The sequence below is a fragment of the Daucus carota genome, chromosome 3 (assembly GCF_001625215.2).
Source record: "Daucus carota subsp. sativus chromosome 3, DH1 v3.0, whole genome shotgun sequence".
Taxonomy (NCBI): domain Eukaryota; kingdom Viridiplantae; phylum Streptophyta; class Magnoliopsida; order Apiales; family Apiaceae; genus Daucus; species Daucus carota.
The window spans coordinates 2,451,006-2,466,828 of record NC_030383.2 but is presented as its reverse complement, the minus strand read 5'-3'; the positions used below and the strand labels follow the sequence as shown (position 1 = coordinate 2,466,828).

At 32.5% G+C, this 15,823-nt stretch overlaps 1 protein-coding gene across 1 annotated transcript; it reads left to right on the top strand.

The window, feature by feature from the left end:
• Nucleotides 1-9,015: 9,015 nt before the first annotated feature.
• Nucleotides 9,016-15,519, top strand: LOC108214907 (uncharacterized). The gene is made up of 16 exons (XM_017387147.2): nucleotides 9,016-9,419; nucleotides 10,149-10,270; nucleotides 10,383-10,471; nucleotides 10,552-10,587; nucleotides 10,718-10,802; nucleotides 10,896-10,938; nucleotides 11,022-11,119; nucleotides 11,830-11,894; nucleotides 11,999-12,495; nucleotides 12,589-12,676; nucleotides 12,787-12,924; nucleotides 13,166-13,731; nucleotides 14,312-14,447; nucleotides 14,527-14,595; nucleotides 14,690-14,815; nucleotides 15,041-15,519. The coding sequence occupies exons 1-16, from the start codon at nucleotides 9,214-9,216 to the stop codon at nucleotides 15,152-15,154; spliced, it is 2,478 nt and encodes an 825-aa protein (XP_017242636.1). The 5' UTR covers nucleotides 9,016-9,213; the 3' UTR covers nucleotides 15,155-15,519.
• Nucleotides 15,520-15,823: the final 304 nt, after the last annotated feature.

Genomic DNA, 15,823 nt, shown 5'->3' with positions numbered 1-15,823 from the left:
ACAATGAAAATTGTTGTCACAATATTTTCGTGATTATTCATTTCAAGAATTATATTCTTGAATTTGCTGTAAATGACTAAATGGAAAATTTATGATACTAGCCTTTAACCCGTGCACGGGCGGGTATAAAATTCGTAATTTATTATTTAAATTTTAATATTATTTTATTAATATTTTAGTATTGATGGATTGAATTTCAATAAAATTATATCAACCAACTAATTATACGTTCACACGAAAATTTAGCTACGTTAGAGTTAAAAAAAAGTTATATGAGGGTTTTGTTAAAAAAGGATGTTCAAAATTTGATATTTATAATTTTATTTTAACATCATTACACTTTTTTTATAAGATTTTATATGATAATGAATTATAATGAGTACTTTTAGTATTTAAAACTATTTAATGATGTAAGAGTAATAGATCTCCACGTATTCTAGACTTGTACTTTGAGAGGGAGAGTACCAAATCGAAAAATATAACTAAAAATTTGGATGACAGAATATACCCATATTAATTTATTATAATATGGTATAGATTTTAACATTCTAATAAATTTTGGGAAAATGGGAATCCGAATATCAGTTCTCTCGTAGTTATGCGAATGATGTGATAAAAGACAATAAAAACTTAAAAAGAGGTACAAAATCGTACAAGCATGCTTAAGGTGGAGAACAAGAGTGGTTGTGACTAGATTTGCAACTTTACATGATGCCATGAATTTTAACAACCTAATTTTACCTAATTTTCGCTTGCATATTATCTTTAAAGTATTTTTGGAATAGTTTAGGGATAACAGAGACTTAGTTAATTTTATATCAACTATTTATGAGTTATTAAAAAATGATAATTTAATTATTGTATTGTTGAAATTGATTTTATCAAAAAATTATAAAAATAGAATAAGTTAATTTATAAAGCACATCATATCAACTTGTACAAGTCAGTAGGTTAATTCAAATTTTTAAATCAGCTTCTCACTAATTATTATATAATAAATAATTTTGAATTAAAATAAAATTTGAGTTGAATTCTAGCAGGCAAAAACTCTCCTAACCATGTTTATTTCAAGAAAAAAACGAGAGAATAATTTGATTTCTTCCTTTAAAACGTTTTTACAAGAGCGCGTTCTTTGCCCTAGCAGTGTAATGATCGAGCAGCGAAGATTTTTTATCTGCCTTCTCACTTAAAAAAAAAAAATATTATTTTATAAATTTTAATGAGTTTAAAGTTTAAACATAACTTTTATCCGTGAACCGGATTCATAGCGAGTTTTAGTTGAAAATTTCAAAGAGAAAGAAATTTGCAAAAAACAGAAGGAAGTTATAACATGTTAAATTTAACTTTTTCATTGTGATAATATTGAAGTTAAATTACATTTTTCTATCCCAATTTCATTATCATTAATTCTTTACACGTATTCAAAATATTAAAAAATCATATTTAAATATATATATATATATATATATATATATATAATTCTAAAAAAATTATTAAATAAAACTTTTTGAACCTAATATTTAATTTAATATAATAATTAAAATTTTAAATCAAATTAATTTTTTACATGAGAGAACAATGTTCTAAAAATCTCCCATTTATTAAAAAATGATAAATTTTTAGAATTTGTTTACTTTATACCCGACTTAAAATCTTCTATTTATCAGAAAAATCTCCTATAAATTCTGTATTTATATCAATTACTTCCAATTTCTGGTTTCTCCTTTCTCGTGTAAAAAAAAAAAAAAAAAAAAAAAAAAGGAAAGACAAGGGAACTAATGTCAGCCAACTGGGCCGAATTATTGTGCTGGGTCAGCCTGACCCACAAATAATTTTAGTAATGTTTTAAAGAACAGATTGAACACCGAAACTTTAAATATGAAGGGAAAATAGATTTTTTTGCCACTCAACTTATAGTGTTTTTAGAAATTTACCACCCAACTAATTTTTTTATTCTTTTAGTCACTTATGTTAGGTTTGGTTTTATTTTTAGCCACCAACTTAGGTTTGGATTTGATTACCAGAATTATGATAATTTTTTTGTCACTAAACTTATTGCATTTTTAGAAACTAACCACTGAACTATAATTTTTTTATTTTACTCACTAGTGTTAGATTTAGCTCTTTTTTTTGTCACTGAAGTTAGGTTAAGATTTGATTATTAGCATTACATTTTATGTGTATCATTATTAAAATATAGTGGTAGTCGGTAATATTTTGATGATTTGATATATGTTTGTATTTTTATATGTAGTACTTTTTATGTCTTCAAGGTCGCTTACCTTGGATGATAAGAATTTTACACGCATTATATAGCCTTTAAAAGATGTAGTTTCATATATAACTTTATTTTTTTCTTCCGAATGAAAATTCAGCGTTTGAATTTTTACACACAAAAATAAGTTATGAAACTATGTTTTATAAGAATCTTAAATACATGCTAAGCACTAGAGAAAATTTGTAAACTAATGAGAAGGACGGATGGAGTAATAATAATATAAAATGATGCATTATATATAGAGGACAATCATTGAAAATTAAGTTTTCTCCTCTATTTATTTATCTCGAAAATTGTAATAAGATAAAGTTATTAAAATTTTTGAAGATAAATTTAAGAAAGATCTTAAACTGAGCTAGTCCATTGAAAGTTTAATATCGAAAGATGATGCGTCATATCACTCAATTACACTTTATCTTATGAGAGAGGGTGAATTGTTTGAAGTCATTGATTTCATATTCATGATTTATTGAATTTTTAGAATCTAATTACTATTATTCCTGATTTTAATTTTTCATCGGCTCATTTTATATTACTATTGCTATATATATAAGGATATAAACATACGACACATCATCAAAATATTAGATACTATCACTATGTATAAATGATGATACAAAAAATTATCATGATGCTAGTAATCAAATCCAAACCTAAGCTGGTGGCTAAAAACCAAACCAAACCTAACATTAGTGACTAAAAGAATAAAAAAAATTAGTTGGATGGTAAGTTTCTAAAAACATTATAAGTTGAGTGGTAAAAAAATCTATTTTCCCAAATATGAAACAATGTGACCTTGGGCCGTATTTCCAGCTTCGTCCTTTCTGTTAGTGACCCATATATTTTTGAACCTGTTTTCCCTGAGATGCCCAAGTCGAGCCCAGACAGATAGATTCAAATTTGTGAGCATTTGGTTGGTAAAAAATCGTTGAAAATAGTTATATGAAAGATGAGATTGACACAATAAGACCTGTTTTTGATGTCTTAATAATAATATCAATTTATCCAACATTTATAAAAAAAACATATAAGTACTGTATATTTGAATTTTTTAAACATAAAAATCACTTGGAATATCAGGAACTTAAATAGTGTGTCTTAACTGTCATTACAGAGGAATATGGTTTAATTATCTGATTATCAAGGAGTCGACAACCACAAAATTATGACCCCAGTGGAATATGATTTTTTTTATAGTGGAATGTGATTGGTTAAGCATGTTGACACATGCAGACTCTAAACTATTATTAGCATAATGCCAACGATTAACATTTAATTGCAGATGAGTTTTAGATTGTTTAACCATGAAAAATGCTTAGATAAAAAGTGATTACACATATCAAATATAAAAATTATAGATAATTTTTTAAAATGTCGCACTTCAACAATATTCCCCTTGTCAATAATGCCTATATTTGTCGAAATTTTACGGATTTATAGGAAATCTGTTGGTAGATTACACATAATTTATTACCTATATTTGATTTTTTTTACACGTATATTGAGATAAAAAAAATTATATTTATACTCAATAGAAAATTTAATTCTTAGATCAAATAAAAGTTTGGATTCTAAACTCTTATTTAAAATAAATTTTATAAAGAATAATTATATTTAGATGTGATTTTTTAACACCTTAAAATACGTGTAATTATATAAAAGTGTAATTATATAAAAATAGTTGGGTTTGTCTTGTGTGTGACCACCATTATTAGCATATGAGAGCCAATCAAAAGCTCTCAAACATCTTAAATTACGCGTTTAGTATGTGCCCACGAGCACACACTAGAAAAACCGAAAATAGTTAAATGACGCGGAGAGAGTAATTGAAAATGGCACGCATGCACGGCTAACAAAGAAAAGAAAATGAATTCAGCACCTTGTAATTTGCTGCTGCCTTGTTGGGTTCCCACTTTCCATGTGCCTAAAGGCGCAACTTTTATAAAACCATGAAACTGTACCAAAATTGCTGTTTGGCCCAAAGGGGACGTTGTTTGTCTATATATAGAATAGTTGTTGTTTGGTGCTTTACTTTTGACCTACTTTGACTAGACCTCTCTTTACTTTTGGCTCCTCCAGTCCTACAAAACTTGCATCAAACTACCCATCGGCATTCTCTGCTTGATGCTCACCAAACTTACTGTTTTGTGCTATTACCAGGTTCATTGCAGTTCTATGCCCGACTTTGGCCAAAAATACAGAGTGGGTGTTTGGCACGGGTTTATAAGCCCGGCTTCTGAATTATAAGTTAGAAACACTTATTTGTACCGTTTGTATAAGAATTCAAGAAGTACTTAAAAAAAGCTACGATTACTGACTTTTGTCTCACGGTTTCTACTTATTTCTCAAACACTTTTATCACTTATAAGTCTTAACTTGCTTCTAACTTCTACTTCACTTTTTTATTTTAAACAACAAGCACTTATTTTAAGTTCACCCAAACGGCCCCAGAGTAACTTTTTCTAGTTAAACGATGAATATTTTAAGAAATTTGCCCGATTGTGTATAATTTAGTAAAATACATTTAATTGAGATACATAAAATTTGATAAATAAATGTGAATCAACTAAAGAGTAGTGTTATATACATAAAATTGGATACAAAATTTATATAAATTATACAGTAATTGAGATGTAATATTTTAATTGGTGTTTTTTATTTGAATGCAGGCTCATTTCAATTATAATATAACACATTTTATTTTATGAAAATTTTATATCAAATTTTGTGCATGAAGCATTTATATCAACTAAAATCAAAACTCAAGTTCATGCACACCATTGTAGGCAGAGGCGGATTTTAGTAGGAGCAAGGGCGGCAACTGACCCCCTTACATTTTTTTTTTAATATTATACATATTTTTAGGTTGTAAAATTGAAATTGACCCCTTAATTTTTTACTGACCCCTCTTAATTTTATTTTTTTAAAAAATTGACCCCACCATATGTTAACTCATCCTAGCCGTTCCAACGGTCCCAATATTGTCACGGAAATGATCGAATCCACGTACGGACACCCAAGAGCAAGAGCAAGAGCACTTTCAACGGTTGTTTAATTACACCGGTGAAAATTGTGAAGAGTGAGGATGAGAGCATGATAGAGGTCGGGTGAGATTGATGAGTGCACATGGGCTTTTTATAAATAAATAAATAATTGTTCGACAGAATGGGAGAGACAAGTTGCAGCAGTAAGTAGGAAGGGTCTCCCCAGCATGATTGTGATAGGTTACTCAAACTCTAGCTCTTGGACCTTTCTACTCATTCATGACAATGAAATGCCAGATTTTGATTTTCTAGTGGATTCTTCAATCTCCCTAAAGATCTACTGCTGCTGGCACTAGGTGCCCATCTAACCACACTTTTTTTTTTCAATTAATTTACTTTTTATGAAATTTGAACTCTAAATTATCGTAAAAATACAGAATAAGTGAAAACTAATTTGAATTGACGACTTCTGTGATTCATGAAACTAATGAAATTTCTAATTTTTGGTTATATTTTCTTTTTAAAAAATTCATATATGTATTTCATTTTCGTTTTTTTTGTATACAAACACACACTAATAATTATTTTTTATTTAGATGTAAAATTTTATTGATGAAAATTTTACATAATTTAGAAGAAAGTTATAAAACTTTGTTTTTTATATTTCAGTTTCTAATAATTTTTATTTCGTGACGTTGAAGATATTATGAGTTTGATACGGACAAGACAAGAAGAATTTACACTAAATGATACACAAACATCTTGGTGAATTGGAAATTATTTCTACTTCAAAATTTTATTGGTTTCTGTCACTTCCCAGAAGGATTTGCACCATCCTAAAGGGGCAAATTGCAATAAAATTATCAGTAACTTAATCCGAGATCAAACTTTACTTTAGATGTAAACTCCAAGTGTTCACATATATAATTACAAATTACAAAATTTTCCTTCTTTAAATAAATATTTAAACTGTTGAATTTTATTCATATAAACTTTTTCTAATATAATTTATAAAATTAAACTTTTTAAAAAATTTTGTTTGTTTTTTTCCTAATAAGCGGGGGAATGTAGAGTTGGATATTGACATGGATTGCCAACTGTAATTGAGGAAACCCTTGCCAAATTGGCCAGTTGGGCAGCTCCTCAGATATAAAACAATATCAAACCACCATACCTGTATGAGTACATGTAATAAGAATAGAATATAGTTTAAGATATGGTTAAATACTCCGCATATCTACTCTGCATCAGGAGTTTAATTTCTGTCATTAAAGTTTATCATATAAAATATTTGTCACTTGTGTTCTGCAGTTGGTTTCAGTTTACACATCCAAGTTGTCACAAACAGTCACACAGGCACAGCTCTGTCCTAGTTTCGATTTCCGAGGTTTGGTCAAATGTACACAACTTAATTTAGAAATTGTTTGGTGATTTGGATTTTGAGATCGAAAGATCCTTCGATTCTCTCGTTTGAGCAGGTCTTCTTCAAAACTCAAACTTATTTGCGTTTTGTTTTTAAAACTCAAAATTATATAGTTTCCATTGCTCCACATATATTTTAAGGTGTATATTAGATTTTATGAATTATTTAAAAAAATAATAATTCTTAAATAGATATTAAAATATATATGGGCTGTTTGGATGAGTTTAAAATAAGTGTTTTTTGCTTAAAATAAAAATGTGACGTCGAAGTCAGAAACAAGTTAAGACTTATAAGTGATGAAACTGTTTGGTAAGCAGAAGTCCTGAAACAAAAACTAATAATCCTAACTTCTTTTAAGTGTTTCTTGACTTTTTACGGTACAAATAAGTGCTTATAACTTATAAACCGAGTTATAAACCCAGAAGTCGGCTTACAGTGGTCAGCCAAACACCACCTTAATCTTTTTTTTAAAAAATAAAATCAATTATAAAATTGAACTTTAGAAAAATATGAAAATACGTGATTGATCGGTTATATAAATAACCTCGGACCATGGAACCTGATGACTCAACTAAATACCATTAACATTAATCATTTCTTATTAATCAATTCCCAATCATGCAATATTCCTCTTTCTCTAACTAATTGTCCAAAATTGGACTAGTTATTAAGAATCATAATTAAACTAACCCAACAAGACACTTCACCAAAATTGACCATTAGGAAAGTAACAGTCACCAACCTTTGTAAAGGAGCTTTAGCCTATTCTTGACAACCAAGTTTAAAAAGAGAATTGAAAAGAAAGATTAGAAAAAGTGAGGAAAAATGCTTGGTTATTCAGAGGTGAGACTATATATTGATTTATCTTGCTGGCTGAGTGAACTAAAATCAAACCTGAGAATTCTTTAAAAAACAAAAATCAAACTTGAGAATTAAGATCGTAAAATTTACTCCCTCCGTCCCCCTCAATTGTTTACATTGGAGGGGGACACGGAGACCAAGACGATGTATGAAAAATGAGTAAAGTTAGATGAAAAGTGGGTAAAGTGGTGGGACCTATCAATATTTAATAATAGATTTGAGATAGTGGAGGAAAGTAATGGGTGTAATAGTAGTTTTTATTGTTAAATATGAGATAGTGGGGGAAGATAGTGGGTGTAATGATGAGAAAAACTTACTATTTATGGTAATGTAAAGAAATGAGAGGGACATCCCAAAATAGTAACTGTAAACAAATGAGAGGGACAGAGGGAGTATTATCAAATGAATCAGTCAAGTTTAAGTTCAATTTTAACTTAAATTGATAAATATATATATGATAAAAAAAATTAAAATTTCAGATCAAAAATTAAACATCATTTTATCATCAAAATCAGAGCATGAGCACATTTTATCATAAAAAATTAAACATCATTTTAGCGTGGTTTTCGGGTCGGATTTGAAGCGGTATGCCATAAATCCGAACCCCACCCGAAAATAGTTTGATTTTAAAAATTAAACTCAAACCCGAATTCAGAACTGAAGTATTCGGGTTCGATAAAACCCAATCGGGTCGGTATGAATCGGGTATCAATCGGTTTGGTACAAACTGACATTTCTAATTTCAGCAGAGTGCATGTCAGTAGGTAGCTAAGAGCAACTCCAGCAGCTTCCCTATTTGGAGTCTTAAACCAAAATATAAGGAATATAGGAAAATAATCCACCCCAACAGTATCTTAGTGATTCCCTAAATCACTAAGATCCACTATCCATGCCTTATCTTTAGGTAACCTCTCTCCTCTCCTAAATCTTATTTTATAATAAATTTTGAATACAAACATGTTCTCTCTCTTCACCTATTGCAATAATGGTAACTTTTAATAATAAAATAGTATATAAGGAATGAATATAAGGAATATTGTTGGAGTTGAGAATAGCTATTATTATCTTAAGCCACTAGGATCCAATATTTTATATTATATTTAAGGAATGGGCTAAGATGCTGCTGGAGATGCTCTAATGTCAGGATATCACAGGTGCAATTTCTTACATTCAATGATCCACCAATAAGACCACGACACGTAGACCCAAACCATCTCAAACTTAACTCATCAAACACACAACAAATCCATGTCCATACATCAGTGTTCCGAAGTATTTCCGATTTATTTAAAATTTCCAATCAATATTTTCTAAATATAATTTCTCAATTTATCGATTACACTTCAATTTCACTACAAATTTCATATTTTCTAAAAAATCCAATAATTTCAGATAAATTTTAAATAGGTCCACCAAATAGTTCCGAATTCCGACTTCACTACTATCGCTATAAATAGACGGAGTGACAGATGAAAACAGAGTTACTACAACAATAATTGTAGTTCCAAAAAATCTTCTTAACCTGTCCGTTTTTCTCGGAGCATTCCCACATTTCACTTCTCTCCATCCTCTAATCCAACCCCTTCTCTTCACCTCTCGAAAAAACACTTGCATTCATATATTTTTAGATTTTTAGAGAGAGATACAGAGAGGTTGCAGGGGAGGAGATGGAGCAGAAGCATCTGTATCTATCTGCATTGAGTGTAGGGGTCGGCGTGGGACTTGGATATGCATCGGGGCAGAGATGGAGTGGAGCTTCGAATGCTCCCATTGCTGGTGTTAATGGTGATCAGATTGAAATGGAGCTTCTTAGGCTTGTGCAGGATGGGAAAGATAGCACGGTCACCTTTGAGGACTTCCCCTATTATCTTAGGTATGCTTACTTTTCATACAATCACCACCACCACCTTTGCCTTTTTCGTTTTTTTACGAGATGTAAGGTCTGTGTACATCTTACCGTCTTCAGATACGTTCTCGGGATGATTTTTGATTTGAATTAAGTGACAAATTTTTCCAAAGTCTCAAGATGTTAGGATGAGATGTTAGGAGGAGAGCTTAAGAGAATCATATAGTATTCTAATATCCCCTCACTTGCAAGCTCATTTTTGGGTCGAGGGTGGATTAGGACGCCCATTTTTGGAGCATAACTTTGCCCATATAGTATTCTAGCGTTCCTTTCACTGAAACCTATTTTTGGATCGAGGGTGGATCAGGGCGCCCATCTTCGGGGAAATAACTTTGCCTTCGTGTCAGGGAGTCGGACTGGTGCTAGGAGGATTGCTTATCAGGATCATATAGTATTCTAACATATATGTGTTGGCCGTTGGGAGAATTGAATCATGGATATTAATCTTTCTCTGTGTTTTGAGTTTAGCAGATGAAAATTATGCCATTCTATTTTCGAATAATTGGACAAAATGTTTTAATTGTGTACTTTTGTTTATTTGAGATTTATATATTTGTTATGATGGAGAGCTGTTTGTATATTTTTAGCTTTAATAGGAGGTCCAGATCACCGATTTTCGTAGGGATTTGTGGGGAATTTATGTAAGATTGATTCTAGGGCATTGTTGTGATCTTGTTTTGTTAATGATAATGACAGTGAGAGAACACGGATGTTGCTAACGAGTGCAGCTTATGTTCATCTTAAGCACTTGGATGTTTCTAGGCACACGAGAAATTTGTCGCCTGCTAGTAGAGCTATATTGCTCACAGGGCCTGCTGGTATACGATCCTAATCCGTATTCGTGTTGTACCTTTAATTGAAGTAAGAATTTGTATGATCTTCTTTAGTTTTGCCTGATTTGGTGTCATTGCTTGGTTACTTCTTTTGAAGAACTCTACCAGCAAATGCTTGCAAAGGCTCTGTCACATTACTTTGAAGCAAAGTTATTGTTGTTGGATGTGCCCGACTTCTCTATGAAGGTGAATATGACAGCGCTTATGTTTTTTCCAGTTCTTGATATGTGATTGAATGCTAATCTTGTAATTGGATTAATTTACAGATGCAAAGCAAGTATGGCAGTTCTAAGAAAGAAGCGGTAAGCCCCTACCTGCATTTACCTTTTGCATCATTTCAAAGTTTTTATCAACCACTACAGAGCAGTAAGGTTGATGTGTTGTGTCAAGTGGATTACATTTTGAATCGTCATACATTTATACTTTTTGCAGCCTCTCAAGAGGTCTATCTCAGATGTGGCTTTGGAGCAGATGTCGAGCTTGTTTGGCTCCATCTCAAGACTTTCACCAACGGCAGGTACTATGTTTATCATTCACATACTTGCTTAAGATCATAGTAACACTTTCCCCAACAGCATTATTTAATCTGATCGATAAAATTCTGTTGCAGGATCACTGAGTAGGCAAAGCAGTGGCCTGGAAACCAGACTGAAGTATGTTAAATTAGTATATAATTTTATATTCAAACCATTAATAATATTTTTAAGATATCAAACTCAAGTTCTTCACTTTTCAGGAGTATGGAAGGCAGTCAAGCTCCTCCAAAGCATCGTAGAAATGCTTCTATATCTTCAGATCTGAGTAGCTTGAGTTCCCAGTCCTCTGCAAATCCAGGTAGTTGCTCAGAGCCTTGTTTTGATAAACTTTATTGGTGGATAAGATAATATGAGGAGTATAACTGTAACACCTACATTTTTATGTTTGCTATTCTATATAATAACGATACGTCATGAAAGAAACCATAGTGTGCTAGAATAAGTACAACTGAGACTAAAGTCATTTCTTCTAATTCGAGTGCAGACCTAATTAAATTTTATATCTACAAACATGTCCGATAATCTACTTCATTCAAGCTCATACTTTGGAGTACATTCACAAAAAGTAGTATTCTGGAAACAATTTTTCTCGCTGTACTGAAATTTGTATGATCTGCATTAAAGTTGAATCTGATGTACACTGGTATATAGTTTGTCTCAGTTAATTCTTGTGAGATTAGTAAAGATGTATCTTTATTTCAAGATTAATCTATAAATTGTTCTACATACCTGAAGCCATCTTATTGAAGTTTGAACACCACTCCTTGTTCGAGCTTTATCTTTGTTTTGACTTCATGCTCCTAGTCACCTACAATATTTGAGCAATGACGTCTTTTCAGAAGATACCAGCAGTTCATACAATTCTGAACTTTTAGGGAGCTGACCTAAGAAAATATAAACAGCTACATTGTGTAGAGTCTTGCCCCTAAATTTTTGACGCATATGTTACATAATGTGTGGTCATAATATTGCTTTCTGCTGATCTTTGATTCTAATTACTTATTCTAGGTGCCTCAAAGCGCATTAGTACCTTGTCTTTTGATGAAAAGGTCTTCTTACAGGCGCTTTACAAGGTACATCTCAGATATGTATTGTTTGCCTGTCTTAATTAAGTTTAACTGTTGGAACTTTCACGACTCCATAAGCTGCTGACAAACAGTCACTCACTATACCACAGGTTTTGGTTTCTGTCTCTAATAATAGGGCCGTCGTACTGTACATCAGGGATGTCGAGAAGCTGCTTCTCCAATCTCCAAGGCTATACAACTTGTTCGATAAAATGTTGAAGAAGTTATCAGGACCAGTTTTACTTCTTGGTTCCAGGATGTTGGAGTCAGATGATGATAGCAGCGAAATTGATGAACGACTGACTTATTTGTTTCCTTACACTATCGAGATAAAGCCACCTGAAGATGAGGGTCGTCTTCGAAGCTGGAAAACCCAATTAGAAGAGGACTTGAAGACAATTCAGGCTCAGGATAACAAAAACCATATTGCTGAGGTACTTGCAGCAAATGATCTTGAATGTGATGACCTAAATACAATCTGCCAAGCAGATGCAATTGTTCTTGGTAATTACATCGAAGAAATTGTGGTAGCAGCAATCTCTTATCATTTGATGAATAATAAAGTACCAGAATACCGGAATGGGAGGCTTATTATATCATCAAAGAGGTACACACAACTTTTTCCTTAAGGGGAAAGAATTAAATTGTTATTTGATTTCAACTTCTACTAATCCCTGAATCTACCCTTGCTTCCCTACAGTTTGTCACATGGATTAAGTTTCTTCCAGGAGGGGAAAAATAACGACAAGGATAATTTCAAGCTGGAGACGAATGCTGAAGCTTCTAAGGTATTTATTTACTTATTTATGTATCCTTTTAAACAATCATTGGATATTTATATGGACTTTCTGAGAAGATGTAACACTTACACATGGTCTCTTGTTTTTTTAAACCCTAGGCACTTCCAGCAGAAGAAATTGTTGCTACAAAGCCTGAATCAAAGTCGGAAACTGTAACAACTGAAACTAAAACTGAGGTAGACAAATCAAATCCTGCACCAAAAAAGGAAAGCGAGAATCCTGCTCCGCCAAAGCCGGTGAGTCAAACTATGTATTTTAACTGAACAGGGACATAAGGATGCTGAATACTATACTTTCTAATAATAGAACGTTGTATCGGCATTTGCATTTGGATGATTATGTAATCTTACTAAGATTCCTAAATCTGACAGAGGTTCGCGGTGTAGCAAAACATGAAAACACGATTTTGTTTATATTACAATAGATAATTTGACAACATATATATCCCTAACATTATCTGTAACAATGTGTTCCCAGGAAGTTCCTGATAATGAATTCGAGAAGCGTATAAGACCAGAGGTGATTCCAGCACATGAAATTGGGGTGACATTTGAGGATATTGGTTCCTTGGAAGAAACCAAGGAATCATTGCAGGAGTTGGTCATGCTTCCTCTCCGAAGACCAGACCTATTTACCGGGGGACTCCTCAAACCTTGTCGAGGCATTTTACTCTTCGGGCCTCCTGGTACTGGAAAAACTATGATGGCAAAGGCCATTGCCAGGGAAGCAGGAGCAAGTTTTATCAATGTATCAATGTCAACCATCACTTCTAAATGGTTTGGGGAAGATGAAAAGAATGTCAGAGCTCTCTTTACACTCGCAGCAAAAGTTTCTCCTACTATTATTTTTGTAGATGAAGTTGACAGCATGCTTGGACAACGAACAAGAGTTGGCGAGCATGAGGCTATGCGAAAAATTAAAAACGAGTTCATGACACATTGGGACGGGCTTCTATCAAAAGCCAACGAACGCATTCTTGTTCTCGCTGCTACTAACAGGCCATTTGACCTTGATGAAGCAATTATTAGGCGATTTGAGCGAAGGTACAAGTTATAATCTTTACCCACAATCACGTCACCCAGAAAAACTTCAATATATGCAGAAGAATTACCTAATTAATATATGTTTTAAGTATCCGACTTATTACTGCTCTTCACCAGTCTTCTATTTACTAGTCAGACTCTGTATCATCTTCGAATCACTAACCATCAGGACATTCTCAACGTTACTCTAAGCATAACCGGCTCTTAGTAATTTAAGTACTGATCTTTTTGCTTAATTCTGTTCAACCAATTTCTTTTATTGTTCTTCATCTGAAGCTAAAAAGATATTTGTTTAAAGTTATTTTCAGCAGCAATGAATCAAGTAGATATTTAATGTTTTTACTGACAATATGTGAATACCGACAGTGATCTATATTCTAGGCAGAATGGCTGTACATTATTTCGTGTCTATGACTGTTCATAGTTCTGGAATTGATGAACTTTCATCTCTCATATTAAAAATTCTCTGTTCTCTGCTTGTGAGATAAATACAACAGACAAAAATTATGTTGCAGTCTTGCTGATATATAAATATATTTCTAAACCTTTAGATTTACGCTGTTTATTTTTTTGTGAACAGAATCATGGTTGGTCTACCAACTGCTGACAGCAGAGAAAAGATACTGAGAACGCTTTTGGCTAAAGAAAAGGTGGACGAGCTTGATTTTAAGGAGCTTGCGATGATGACAGAAGGATATAGTGGAAGTGATCTTAAGGTTTGTGTAATTTACTACTGCTATTGAAGTAAATTTCTAGAACCTAAATAAGAGACTTGGGATTAACTATCAAATACAGATTTTTTGTACAACAGCCGCATATCGACCTGTGAGGGAGCTGATAAAACAAGAAAGAGAAAAGGATTTGGTACTGATTCAATCTCCAACATCTTCTTTCTTTCTGGTAAGTGCTTGCTCTGATGCTCCTTATACTAATTATTGCCAATTATCTGCATTTATAGGAAAAGAAACGGAGAGCGGAACAAGAGAAGAATTCAGAGGATGCTTCAGAAGAAAAGGAAGAAGCTGAAAGAGTAATAACTCTGAGGCCTCTAAACATGGAAGACATGAGACAAGCAAAAAATCAGGTAATTACAAATTTTCTAGTATTACCGTAGTCGAAAGAGCATGCTATTTAATTGGTTAAAAATTACAGCATTCTTTCTTCTGCCATTCAAATTCTGCACTCGAGACCTTATAAAATTTATGAGATATCCTTTTAATATTATGCATCCGCAACTACTAAAAAATCCTAATGTTAATATTCAAACAGACTAAACGTTAACGCTACAAGAGCATTTCTTACATTGCAGGTTGCTGCGAGCTTTGCTTCAGAAGGATCAATCATGAACGAGCTAAAGCAATGGAACGATTTGTATGGAGAAGGAGGTTCAAGAAAGAAGGAGCAACTAACTTACTTCCTTTAAATTTTCCTGAGATGTTGACGATATCACGAAAAGCATCGACATTTCTTAAGCAAAGGCATTCCTGGAAATCGGGGATGCATACAGCGAACCAGGGCTGATGGGAAACTCGACTCTGATGCATGGTCTTGATAGAGAATTGTACATTAGGCCATTCTACAAACCATATGGCAATGAGTTGTAATGTAAATTATGTATTATGTGGTTATCGGAAAGCTGGGATATGCAAACTTGCGAAATTTATTCTTAACCTGTGTAGTAGCATAATGTAGGAGAGGGTAGTAGTTTGATTGAGTACTATTGTATATTGGTTGTGTAAATTAGACGCCATTGTAAATTTTGGAGTAAAATCTTTCTGCTGTTGCAAAGTTTGCTTCGTGCGATTTTCTGGATTGTATAGTCTGTATTTAGAAATAGCTAAAAATCACTTTAGAACGAAATTTGAGTTCCAGGTGGGGAAAAAAATTTGTCCGACGGCTCTCCATTTCCTCAACATACTGGAAACTAGGATATTGTTTCAGCTGAAATCCTCAATATTAAGTCTCGTTTAAAGATATTCAGAGTCCGACTTTTTGCTAATAAAGGTGAGTTTAGTCATTTATCTTATCAAACATTTAATGTTGTTCGAACTCAAGTTTGTTGAGAAACAATTTAAGTTCAAGTTTCACGAAT